The sequence below is a fragment of the Herpailurus yagouaroundi genome, unplaced genomic scaffold, assembly GCF_014898765.1.
Source record: "Herpailurus yagouaroundi ecotype Mexico unplaced genomic scaffold, PumYag 77, whole genome shotgun sequence".
NCBI classification, from domain to species: Eukaryota; Metazoa; Chordata; class Mammalia; order Carnivora; family Felidae; genus Herpailurus; species Herpailurus yagouaroundi.
Genome location: NW_024412388.1, coordinates 73,777,196 through 73,791,066, shown reverse-complemented (window position 1 = coordinate 73,791,066; position 13,871 = coordinate 73,777,196). Strand labels below are relative to the sequence as shown.

At 39.0% G+C, this 13,871-nt stretch overlaps 1 protein-coding gene across 5 annotated transcripts in view; it reads right to left on the bottom strand.

Annotated features, from left to right (window-relative positions):
• SH3GLB1 (SH3 domain containing GRB2 like, endophilin B1) overlaps positions 1-13,387 on the bottom strand; it is a 39,606-nt gene extending 26,219 nt beyond the window's left edge. For 2 of the 5 annotated variants that reach the window (XM_040470867.1, XM_040470868.1), the window contains exons 1-2: positions 13,008-13,386; positions 2,244-2,385 (exon numbers count right to left, since the gene is read on the bottom strand). In XM_040470867.1, the coding sequence (XP_040326801.1) occupies positions 2,244-2,385; positions 13,008-13,079 (214 nt within the window). In that variant the 5' untranslated portion in view covers positions 13,080-13,386. Of the gene's footprint in view, positions 1-2,243; positions 2,386-13,007 lie in introns of all 5 variants that reach the window. The other 3 variants (XM_040470866.1, XM_040470869.1, XM_040470870.1) reach the window with 3 other exon arrangements.
• Positions 13,388-13,871: the final 484 nt, after the last annotated feature.

Here is a 13,871-nt window from a genome sequence, read left to right as displayed (position 1 = left end):
AAGGCACCTATAAGAACTAAAGAGTCACATACTTCTAATACCCTTTACATGCTTTTGCTTGCTCGCATGCTTTCTCTCTTTCCTAGAATCTAAATATAGGCATGGGAATTTAAGGAATAGAGCAATCTAGGCATGGAACAGCCACAGACAGAGATTAGCAATGTGGTATCTTGGCTTAATTTTATTTAATTTTGCTTAAAGTACAAGATATATCTCTCAGCATGTATTCACATTAACATTAAGGTTAAAATACAAAATAGGTTAAAAGCAATAATAGAAGGCTAGTGTACATGGAAAGGAAAAAAAATCAGTAAAATCTGAATATAAACACTTGGTTAGTGTAATGTACAAGACATTCACACCTATACTGTCACCCAATAGTGAGGTATTTTAGAGACAAATGAGAAAAAGTCAGTTTCTAGAAATAATGATGAACTATGAATCAAACTTACAATCCAAAGAGAAGCTAAAATAAATAGGTCCCTTCTAAGCAACTCAGATAATTCCTCCACAAGTGGAAGCTTCACACAGTGCACTGAAAATTTAAAAAATGAACTAAACCAATAAAACAAACACTTCAGGAGCCAGCATAAGCATTAATTATAATGCATAAAATAGGCTGCTGGAATAATACTTGCTTTTGTGGTAGACTCTGGAGCAGTGTCAGAAGTTTTTAAGCAGGACTTTTAAAACCTTTAAATTGGTTAAAACCCTAATGAGTCAGTCCAAAACATAACCATTTAAAAGATGTTAACTACATTTCAGAATTTCATTTTCTGACTGTGAGAGGGATTCTTAGCTTTGTTGCATTTCTATCTATTTGGTCAAAAGTTCAAAGTTGAATCCTATGTTGATTTCATTCAGTTAATAAAACATTTGGTATGTTTAAACTAAATGTTCATTTCATTAGGGCATCAATGGACCATAATAAAAATCTTAAAAAAATCTGCGGGCAATTCTGCTATAATGCAATAAATATTTCTGAAAAACTCTAGGTTCTGGAAAATTGTACCCCCAAATTAACAGGGTTTAGAGTAAAATGAAGTTTGTGCCTGACCACTCATAATCTATGTAACTTTATAGTCAGAGCACAAACAAAAAACCCAATTTTTGTTTACTACTTCAGACTTAAAACACTAATGTAAAATTGTACTATATGAGCCACTGTAACTTTATGCTGATGAAATTCTCATTTGCCGGTTGTGTATGAGTTTGTCTGCCATTCAGAAAAACATACAGAATAGACTACTTACGTGAGGAGCTCTGGACAGAGCAAGGAACAAAAGGCAAAATATCTACTACTTTTTTACGATGCCATGGTATATAATTTAAGTAGCCTTAAATGAGTAAGAAATACCACTTGGTGTTCAAAGACCACAGGCTTCAAAGTGTGAAAGGCCTGTTTCAGAAGGTCACCACAGTTCAAGTAAAATGTACAAAATTACTAATATTTTGTGTAGTGCTTCAGGTTCACAGAATAGCAATAAAGTTTAAACCTTGGAAGTTAGTACCTAAAAGTAAGCTTATGGAATCTCACAACATGGTCACAATACTGGGGCAAAGGGGAATGAAAACATTTGCTGCTTTGTTCTTCACTGTTGTATAAAGCTCACAGTGAAAAGACTGGGTGTCAATACACCAAATTCAAGTTCAATTTCCACTTCTAACTGGCTAAGCTACACTGTATAAAATGCTAACTTGTGATTTGCAATTAATAAACAATTGTTGTACACCTTATCTGAAAGATTACTGAGATTGGTGATCTGAAACCTTAGAGTTGTCTGAAAATCAAATGGAATAATTTATGTAAAAATATAAAACTTAACATAAACATAAATAATTGGTAACTAAGTTTTCACATAATTTTTCCTTAATTATTTAGGGACAATTCCCCTGTATATATATAAAAAAAAAAGGTTAATTTTTTTTCACAGCCTTCCTAACTCTTAAAATTAAAAGTCACTCCCTGAAATTGAGTTTTCAAGAGGATTCTACGAAGGCATGAAAAACACGATGTTAGTCCAGTTGTCAGAGGGTACACAAAGAGGTGTTTAGCACCCTCTTCTTCACCAAAAGCACAACACACAAACCCATAGACCCTAAAGCCACAAACCAAAAACTTCTGTTTTCTAATAGCTATCAAAACCTTTTTTGTTTGTTTGTTTATATTAAAAAAACCCCTACTAATAGTACCCTTTAATGAGATTAGTCAATAAGGTAGACAAAGGTAAAAAGTTTCTTACTTGGATTTGGCTGCAATAACACTTCAGTTTGTTTCATTATTTTTTCTGTCCATATTTTGGTACATTCAGCTTTGCTAAGAAGATTCTCTAAGTGAGCATCCAATTCTGTCTTCTCTGCCTGGCCAAGCTTTTCTTCTGTGAACTGTTATTAATTATAAAAAAAATTAAATATACCTCAAACACATTTTAGGAACCTATATCAGTAATTAAAAACTCAAATCCAGCAACTCCCAAACATACAAATAATTGTTTGCAAACCATTGCACTGAGTGCTTTTTTGCCCCTATAGAAATTTATCCATACCTCTTAATCTGGACCCTCTCTTAAGATTAACGTATATCCTCAGTTCTGTTAAAAATGTATGGTGTGAATTCTAGAGAAAATCTAGCATACTGCCTGGTATATAAGTATTTCTTACATATAAAGGTAGGATAGCATAGTGGTAAGGAGTAAGAATTTTGAGTCCATTGTGCTGAATTCAGATTCTGGCTGCACTGCTAATTGTGTGACCTGAGCAAGCTTCTGAATTTTTTCTTATCTACTATCATAAAAGAGAGATGATACATATCGTACAGTGCTTTGAGAATTAAGTAAGAGTATGTACGTAAATCACTTTGTTCAGTGTCTGGTAATTATTATTTTGAATTTAAAAAGGGCTGCTTATGTTAACGTGGCTTTGTATTAATGGCACTTTAATCACCTCCAGTTAAATATGCTTTAATGGGATGTTCTGGGAAACTACCATTTGTTTCTTCAGGATATGTTACAACAATTGATCTATAGACTAACTTTTGGGGCATATCTTATTCATACTGTGGAGGCAGGTTTTAAAGATCATAAAATGTAGTTAAATATAGTCAGCATATCAATTTTTACTATCTTGAATGTGGTGGTTTTTGAGGAAAAGCAGCATTGCCCATTCAAGAACAAAGAGGTAAAAAGATTTCCATGTGCATTTTATGGGCACTTCTGAAGACTTTCAATTGAACACTAGCAGTGACGACTTGCGGGGGGGAAAAAAAGAAGTGATGACTCAGGCTGTTTACCATGCAAAATTTTCTTCTAGAATATGTGGCTTTCTCTCATCCTAACACAGGCATATCACTAGCACTAATTCTATACTCATTAGTCATGACTCACTTCTGGGTAACAATGTAATGTTTACTATGCTTTTTTCCCCCTTTTCATCTCTTAAAATATCTTCTGCTACTTCATTTTTCTGAGTTTTATTATCTGTTTCTTTCAGCATCCTTTTTATTGGTCTAATACTTTCTGTTGATTATCAGTTAACATTTTTAGCTGAAAGGTTCCCTAGAATGTTATTCTTAGAGTCTGGTGTTAACTCCCCACTGAAGGTCTTGTTCAGGGGCTAGAAATAAAAGCTTCAATAGCTTTTGTAAAGCCTTATGTCTTTTTGAGACTGGCTTATAGACAAGCCCTGACCCAGTGATTGCAACTGAAAATAGCAGTTCCAAAGCTACTGCCTAAGCCCACAACCTTGCAATGTACTGTAACTGAGGATAGGAATAGGAGTTGCATTGGGCAAAAGGTCAAAACCCTGATGCCACGGTCAGTTGGGTAACTACTATAATTTCACTCTTAAGAGTGAACTCTGGTATTCTCTCTACAAATCCCTAAAGATTCTAGGCTACAGACCTCCTACAGAGGTTAGAATTTTACATGTTCGAGGTCTACCTCTAATGGTTAAATAGGTTATCTCCCAGATAAAGCAACCGATAGGAGGCAAACAAAGGAAGAAATACATCCAGGTTAACATGATCTATGAAGGCTGATCTACCAATAGAGAAAAATTCTTAACTTAGCACCTTAATAAGTATATGTATTTCTTTATTGCATTCATTCCTTCAACAAATATTTTTAAGTACCTTAATATGTGCCATGCACTATTCTAAGCACATGGGTTTAAGTAGCCAGAACAAAGTTTCTGCTCTTAGAAGCTTACATTTTAATAGAACAGACAATAAACAAGTAAACAATTCGATAATAAGGATACAAAAAGACAATGGATATAGGACCGACAAAGTTGGTCCTATTATTTTTTGAGTGACTGAACAATTAAATGAGTGAATTAATGAATTTGAGTGTAGAAGAAGGAAGAATTCATTCTGCAGGGAAAGGGAGAAGCAGGAGAATCAGGGAAGGCTTCAAAGGGAGAGGAATATGCAACCTGGGCCTGGAATGGGGAACAGGAGTTTGAAAGGTGTGAGATGTGGGTGGTTAGAGAAACAGCTTCTCTGAACAGGTAACAACTGATCTAAGAGCAAATGATAAGAAATGGGCTATGTAAAGATCTAAGGGAAGGGTATAAAGTCTTTCATGACTGATCTTCCAGTTGCATTCTGGAAGATTCATTAGCACCGCCTTTATACATGTTAGTTTTTTATAGAAGTCCTTAACAGGGAAGTCAGATGCCCAACCAACCAACTGAGCGACCCAGGAGCCCCTGTTAAGGACTTCTATAAAAAACTAACATGTATAAAGGCGGTGCTAATGAATCTTCTAGAAAATACTTCCGTATTTTTAACAGTGTCAGGGCTTAAGATAAATTAGAAAATGCCATATACCAAGCTGTGCATTTTATACCAAATACTAAAAAAACCTAAAACCCAAAACCAAAATAAACTCTTATAACACATAGATAAGAATCACAACTGTAGTGATGAACATTTTGCCTAACGTGTCAGTGTTGCGATTCAATCTCACATCTGTTTAAATCAAAATCACAGTCTCTTTATACTGTAAGACTTCCAGTAAATAGTTGCTGATTTTAAAAAATTAGTATTTTCTTCTACCATTATATGAATATATTCTGTTTTTCCTTGCCTCTGTGTCTTTGTTTGTAGCACTCTGGTCAGCTGTATCCTATAGTGCACCTCTGCTTCTTACATGATATTCAATAACCATCAACTTAAGGTTAACTTTAATCCTATCTAGAATGAGCAAAAAAAAAAAAAAAAAAAAAAAAAGTGCCAGTACAGAAACACACTGCAAATGTTATATATTTAGGTTGAAATTATACATTTATATTTTATTACTCAAACTTATAATTGTAAAAGACACAGTATCTCCCATGACTTTACTGGGGGGGTTTAAGGATTTTTTTTCTATCATTAATCAGCAAGTATGACATACTAAGTTAACAATATAGTATATTTAATACATACATTTTTCTCTAAAATATTTTAAAGAAAGCTTACAGAAAATGAGCTACATCAGCTAAATTTAGGCATTTTAAATTGTTAATAAAGATATTTATGGGGTATATATTTTCTTCTATTGTAAGTGAGATAAAGAATCAGCATATGACACAGTTCTTTTGCCATCAAGGATTTTATGATCTTAAGAATGCTGGTTAAACACAAACATGAAATTATAATAATGGCACCCTTCTGAGACAGACAGAAGACCTTTTCTTTCCAAAAAAACCCAAAGAAAACACAAAATTCCTGGGGCGCCTGGGTGGCTCGGTCGGTTAGGCGTCCAACTTTGGCTCAGGTCATGATCTCACAGATTGTGGGTTCAAGCCTTGTGCTGAGCTCTGTGCTGATAGCTCAGAGCCTAGAACGTGCTTTGTATTCTGTCTCTCTCTCTGTCCCTCTTTAGCTCACTCTCTTTCAAGATAAATAAATATTAAAAAAAAAATCCTTTCCCTAATTACAAAAAATTTAAAATTTTACTTTAAAAAGTTTTTGTTTTCGGGGTGCCTGGGTGGCTCAGTCGGTTAGGCATCTGACTTCGGCTCAGGTCATGATCTCACGGTTCGTGAGTTCGAGCCCCGCGTCGGGCTCTGTGCTGACAGCTCAGTCTGGAGCTGTTTCGGATTCTGTGTCTCCCTCTCTCTCTGACCCTCCCCCATGCATGCTCTGTCTCTCTGTCTCAAAAATTTAAACAGAAATGTTTAAACAAACATTAAAAAAAATAATAAAAAATTTTTGTTTTCAACATATTTAAGTCCAAAATCACTACTAAGTTTGCAGTCTTCTGAGGATAACCAGTTGTTAGTTAAGAACAATAGTTGAGGGGCACCTGGGTGGCTCAATAGGCTAAGCGTCTGGCTCTTGATTTCAGCTCAGGTCATGATGGTGAAATCTGGTCCAACAACAGGCTCAGTGCTGAACATGGAGCCTGCTTAAGGTTCTCTCTCTCCTTCTCCCTCTGGCCCTCCCCCCCACACATTCTCTCTCTCAAAACAAAACAAAACACAACAAAAAACACCCACAAAAAATCCCCTATACTTTGATTTTAAGCATTTTAATGAACTTTTAGCAGTACCATTTAATAAAAACTTTCGTGAAAACAACCTACAATGAAAGTCAGAATATGTCCTGTAAGTCCAAATCCAATGTTCTCTAAAATGTAATTTGACGTACAATTCTTTCATAATGATTTCATTAGGAATATAGTAAAATGACACAAGAACCGAAAGCTTAATAATCCCCTCCTCTTTACATATTTTCTTTACACATTTCTTTAAGGAAAGGACTGTCTTTGAGTCAGCCACATTATGCCAGACACTGTGATCCTTTCTTTACTACAGGATAGGCATCTGGCCTACAGGATTCTATACCATGCTTTACTACAAAGATAAAAGCACAAGCAAAAAGACTGTATGATGAAAGACATCTATTTAGTATGAACTCTAACCATCAATTATTTGAGTGGGTAAAGTAACATTTTAAAAGTTATCTAAACTTCTTAGGGTAAAATGTATAGCACAAATTCTGAATATAATGAATTCGTAAATTGTAAAATTAGATCCTTCTCAACTTATTCTCAATTTTGGCTGCTCTTTGGAATTACCTGGGCAATCTTTGAAAAACAATGATGCCAAATCCAACCACAAGGATTCTTCTTTAACTAGACTGAGATGCAGCCTGTAAAGATTTCTGAGGTAATTCTAAGTGCAACTAAGACTGAGAACTACTGTTCTAAGCTCATAGGTGATTATGTTAACATCAGGTTAACCAACCATCTTCTATCAGTTAATTAACACCAACAGCACCAAAGGATGTGAAAAGTTTTGGGTAACACTAAATATGTAAAGTTTTTACACAATCAGAAAATGTATGGACTTTGAATGTGACATGTTTTATTTAGTAGAATTTGAGAGACATGGTGAAGTTGTTGCAGTTTATATTCTATAGAATAAACAGGATTTCAAAAGGGCTTGGGTGAGTGGTCATGTTAGAATTCCATCCAGATAGGATCTCACAGAAGTTAGTTGAGGGCAGCAGCATATTCATCTTTACCTCTAGGCTCAGACACACCATTGTTTGCTAAATTAAACTGGAGATGAAAGCCAAGCTTGCAACTAAATTTTAAAGACTTTTTTTTCCCCCTCAGAAAATAGCTGGCATTCATGAAGTTTATACAGTAACTTCAGTAGGCAGTTCAAAGGAAATATAAGAAAATTAAACTCCTAAGTAATTTAAGTTGAAAATATTTTTTTAGAAACAATATGGTCTTATTTTAAAGATGGTGAGCAAAATTTTGCTTCAATATCAATTCTGAAGTAAAAATGTGTCCACATGGAACATTTATCAAGTGAAGTAACAGAATAGTACTTCACAAAATGGATAGTTACTACAAAGAATGAAATACTTAATTATGATAAATTGGGGTTAGCCTATGAAGTATGAGGGCAGAGACCAGGTCTCCTTTACTTTTGTACTTCAATGCCAAGCACCTAGAAGGTACTCAATAAATACAGGTTAAATTAAACAGTTTAAAATTTTAGACTGGCATTAGTCAACTTCAACTTCAGCAGATTTAATGTTAGAAAAATGCTAATAAAAATAACAAATTATTTAACATACTAAATGATTCAAAGAGTAAACTTTGAATATGGATACCCTGCCTGACTAAAATGACAGAAACTTTTTTCTTTCTTTCTTTTTGAGAGACAGAGAGAGACAGAGAGCGAGCACGAGCAGGAGAGAGGCGCAGAGGGAGTGAGAATCTTAAGCAGGCTCCGTGCTGAGTGGAGGTTCACGACCCTGGGATCACGAGCTGAGCCGAAATCAAAAGTCAGATGCTCAACCAACTGAACCACCCAGGTACCCCCTAAAATTATATAAATAAAAGAACGATGTTGGATATTGTGAGATGGGAATAAGAAACAGAGTTGATTCCTTAGGACATACAAACTTATAAAGATGTGAAAGCCATAGAGTAATAGAATTTTACAGCTCCAAGGACCTTCATTAGAAGAAAAAAAAAAGCCAAATGATCATACAGAATTGAAAAATGACACAAGATTTCACATCAAGCTCTTGGGGTCTGAGATGGACTGAAGTTTCATCCAGAGGGAAGGAAAAGACTACACAGAGAGAGGGTGGAGGGCACTGTAGAGGCATTTAAATGTATGAACAAAAGTCTACAGTTAGAAAAGTACAAGACATTTTGGAAATTAAAAAATAATTTGATAGGAATACAGTGTGTATGCATGAGTGAAAAAAAAGACAAGGCCAGAAAGGAGTATGTAATACTCAAATAAGGAGTCTGGACTGAAAAGACAGATACTAAGACTAAATGGCTTTTAAGACCCTAATAAAGGAACAATTTATGGAGGATAAATTACCTGATGCTTTTGTATTCTATTATTTTGAGGGAGTTAAGAACAACAAAAGCACCCAAATGGAATAAATATTCCTACTGATTTATACATTTTACCTTAATATTCTTTCAAAGTGGCAAGGCATATAAATATAGTCCAACGCAGTGCTTGAACTCAAACTGTTGTGATCACGACCTGAGCCGAAACAAACAGTTGGACCCTTAACCGACTGAGCCACCCCTGTGCTCCCATATAAACAGATTTTATAAGAGAGTAGAGTGATGAAACCAATTTGTAGGTTTAATAGTCTCTCTTTTTTAAAACAGGGAATGTTTACTTTTTAACCTGAAAACTTTTAAGTACAATGAAAAAAAGATATGGCAGTTGGCCACCAAGAGCATGACGTATTCCTTAAGGTATAATTCGATTTGAATAGAAATTATTATTTAGAAATGTGAAAGCTGAATTCCATTCCTACTGTTTTTATTACTTATAATGAGTAACTGGCATAGCTCTTACCCTATTCTTAGCATGAAACTTGGCACTTGGCACTATACTGATGTCAACTCAATTTAGACTGGGAATTCAGTTATTAACTAAATAGCAAAATGACAAAGCAGTGTTTTTGTTGAAAATTACTACACAGCATTCCAAATTTCACATGTTGCATTTTGGAATCATCTTTTTCTTCTTACATAATTAAAAAAATAGTACTGTGTAAAAGGTCAAACATTCAAAAGTATAATAGTATATTGAAACTCAGCTTCATAACTGTGAACATTCTGCCATTGTTTCAACTACTCCCTTTTTCTCTTCTAGAATATTTTAAAGCAATCCTCAGATATAATATAGCTTCTACATAAATATTTCAGAATCTATTTCTAAGAAATACAGACTTAATAGGAAAAGATAATATTTAAGGAGTCTGTTCCTCCTGAAATTTTTCCCTTCTCAGTAAATCTCAAGCCAAAACCTCATAGTCATCCATAACACATCTTTCCCTCCTGGCCTCAAGCCAATTTGAGAAGCAATACTGAATAGGTTCTGAATCCTCCCTGCTATTACTGTCACCTAAGTCAATATCACCTTTTGCCTATCCTATGGCCACAGCTCCCTAACTGATAACCCTGGTAACCCAGAACCTCAGGGTCTTCATACTTTTTCCCTCTGCCTAAAATGCCTTTCCTCCACAAAACTGGAATGGTCACTTCCTTGAGGTCTCTTGGAATTTGATCCTGTTGGAAAGACTTGTCCTGAATCATATATCTATACAACCTGACAAAAACCACCATCCCTGCCATTAACGTATCCCTTCTGGCTTTTTTCTTCATCACCACCTGATGTATTTACTAATTTGTCTTTTGCTAGATTATAAGCTCTACGAGAACAGGTATTTTGCTGATTTTATTCACCAGTGTATCACCAGAGTCCAAAATAGTAGTGTAAGACAGACATGGCAGTAGGCACTTAAGTATTTAGTACTGAGAATAATTTGATAGCTAAGATTAGGACAGAATTTAAAAACTAAAGGATTTGAAGCAATGAGCAATTAAAATCCATCTGAAAAGTACATCTTTTGAGAGCTTTAATAGATTTTTTTATTATTTAAAAAAAATTTTTTTTAACGTTTATTTATTTTTGAGACAGAGAGAGACAGAGCATGAACGGGGGAGGGGCCGAGAGAGAGGGAAGCACAGAATCAGAAGCAGGCTCCAGGCTCTGAGCCATCAGCCCAGAGCCCGACGCGGGCTCGAACTCACGGACCGCGAGATCGTGACCTGAGCTGAAGTCGGACGCTTAACCGACTGAGCCACCCAGGCACAGGCTAGATTTATTTATTTATTTATTTAAAAAAAAATTTTTTTTTTAACGTTTATTTATTTTTGAGACAGAGAGAGACAGAGCATGAATGGGGGAGGGTCAGAGAGAGGGAGACACAGAATCGGAAACAGGCTCCAGGCTCTGAGCTAGCAGCACAGAGCCCGACGCGGGGCTCGAACTCACGGACCGTGAGATCATGACCTGAGCCGAAGTCGGACGCTCAACCGACTGAGCCACCCAGGCGCCCCTAGATTTATTTTTTAAATCAAGTCTACTAACAATTTAAATCAAATTCTAAAACAATCAATCAAATTCTAGTACATGTGTCTTATTTAAGCACTGTGGATTCTATACCTGAAAATACATCTCTCTTTAAAAGGGTGGCAATACAACATCAAATCTCTGCTCGGCAAACAAAATCTTTGGGAATCAGCAATAAAAAATATTGAAGGCCTCTTTTCAGTCAACATTAAGTCTCACAAATCAAATCATTTCAGACTCTCAACCACTTACTCTCCTTGCACTTGTCTTTTAACTATCAGAAGTAGGCTAATTTAAATCAATAAATCATTTTAACCAATGTCTTTACAATATAGCATATGTTTTATTTTTAAAATGTTTATTTATTTTTGAGAGAGAGCAAGCAGGGAAGGGGCAGAGAGAGAGGGGGGACAGAGGATCCGAAGCAGGCTTGGCGCTGACGGCAGAGCCCTATGAGGGGCTCGAACTCACCAAACCTGAGATCATGACCTGAGCTGAAGTCAGACGCTTAACCGAGCCATCCAGGCCAAATGAACCATCTATAGCTTATATTTTAATGAAGGAGGAGGAGATAAGGGTTAAGGCAGCTAGCTTATTACTCACCATGCAGATTTTGGAACTTAGAAATCAACACCTAGAAGGAATTTCCCACTGCCTTAAGTATTATCTGCTTAAGTGTTATTGAAATGCTCAGATTGTATTAGATGATCTTTAAAGTCTCTCCAGTCTGCAACATTCTATATTCTATATCTGCAATGCCTACTCTGGAAGAGAGAAGCAGCTTTCAATGAGTAGTAGATCAGGCAGCACTTGGCTATTTACTAGCCATGCAAGTTAAACAAGTAACTTAACCTCTACGAGGCTGTTTCCTCATATATAAAAGGGGTTAACAGCATCTATCTGGCAAAGTTACAGAAAGGACAGTAGATAATCTGTCAAATGCCTTGCATATGTTTGACAGTTTTTTTTCACAATATAGGCAGCTATTACCTAGCTCGACTTCTACCATTCTCTTGCCAAGAATAATGCAATGTAAGATCAACTCCACCAATGAAACTGGGGTAAAGGAGAAAAGTAATAAGGCAGTGCAACTGACTTACATTTCAGTATCAGTTTGGTATGTGTATTAGAAAATTATTTTTGTTTTCTCTTTACAAAAGGGAATGTTGTTGCTACTATGACTATGTCATTAATTTAAGCACCAGACTGTTTATAACTCATGTTGTGGTGGAATTTACATCTGTTCATAGATTTAACCGAGTTGACATAATGTGGGTGATAGCTGGGGAAAACTGTCCAAGTTCCCGAGTGCTGACACTTCCTTGACTGCGGAATGCCGCAAGACGGCTAAATTTCCCCCTTACAGTGTATTTGAAATATAACAACTCTGACAACACGCATAACGCGAATCTTCCCCTCCAGCGTCTCCTTGTCCTGCTGCCGATGCTCCTCATTTTGAGAACGAGGTGGGAACCCCCAAACTCCAGGCTTCCCAAGGCCTTGGCAGAGTATGGACGCCAACCGACGATCTCCATTTCGCCCGCGGACCGCCCTAAGCCCAGGGACCTTCCTTTCAGGGAGAGAGAGGGCTGGAAGGAACTGCGCTGGCAGCTCTTTCGGTTCAGGGGCAGGAAAAGGAAACTTCCTTCTTGGACTCGGCGAGGAGAGGGAGAGAGACGAAAGGAAAGGGTGGGGGTGGTGCAAGAAAGGCCCGTCTCTCTCGTTACCGCGCCGGGCTAGCAGGGCCTTTGCCCTCCCCGGGAGGGCGGCCACACCAGCCCTGGCGATGTGGGGCCAGAAAGGCGGGCGGTGCTGTCTCTCGGTCCGGAGCCGAATTCAAGGTGTCCTCCCGGGGCGGAGGAAGCTCCGCACCCTCTCCCCACCCCGCCTCGCTTCCGGGGAAGCGGCGGTTGAACTGGAAGGGGGCAGAAAACCGCCGCCGTGCCCGGAGGGGGCACCAGGCCGCGCCCATCATCCAGGCCTCCGGCCGCAGGCCTGCCAGCCGGTCCGTGTGGTCGGGTGCGGGGAGCGCCGCCGCCTGGCCCGGCCCCTCCTCGGCCCTCTCGGGCGCCCCCCTTCCCCCCCCCCCCCCCCCACCGCGGTACCTGCACAGCACGACTGAGGAAGGTGCCCGCGTCCGCCGCCAGCTTCTTCACGTTGAAGTCCATGATGTTCATCCTGGGCGGCGGCAGCCGGGCGGAGCTGCCGGCTGACTTAGCGGGGAGGCGCCGAGGCCGGGCTGGGGCACCGGGCGAGAGTGGCGGGGGCAGACGTGGTAGGTGGAGGGAGGCGGCGCCAGCCCTGCCGCAGCAGCTGTCGTTTCCGCGAGGGGGAAGCGAGAGGGTGGGGCGAGGGGAGAGAACAAGCGGGGCGGGCCGCGCGCCCGGGTGGCGGCGGGGGCGGCCGAGACGTCGGGCCTGCTCCGCCGAGTCTGGCGCTAGCGTCGGCGCTGGCGGCCGAAAGCTTGAAGGAGACTGACGGACTGGTAATGAGCTGTATGGGGCGGGGTCCCGGACGGAGGAAGCCCCGCCGGCCGCGGGGTGGAGCCTTTTCATAGGTTGTCGCGGGAACAGCGACCCCTTCTGGATCGCCGCGGCGCAGTCGCGGGGCGCGCCGGAAGCTCGGCCAGCTCCACCGGAGGGAGGGGCATGTTAGCTCCCAGAAGTGAGTAGTGAGTCGTGGGGGCCCTGGTTTGCAGGTTAGCCGCTGAAAACTGAGAGCAGAGACAACCCAAATCCCCCGTTTTGTTTCAAGGGAAAATATGAAAATTGTAGCACAGAATGACGATATTATGAAATTACAACCAACAGATAACTCCTTAGCATCTTGTAGCTTTCACGCCCCGCTGATCCCTGACGCCTGGTGGCACTCGATTTACGTTTGCTGAGCAGGGCTGAGTTTATAGTTCCCACTGAGTGTGTTGTTCATTAAGGATTATTGAGAATCTTCTGTGTACCAGGACTGAATCA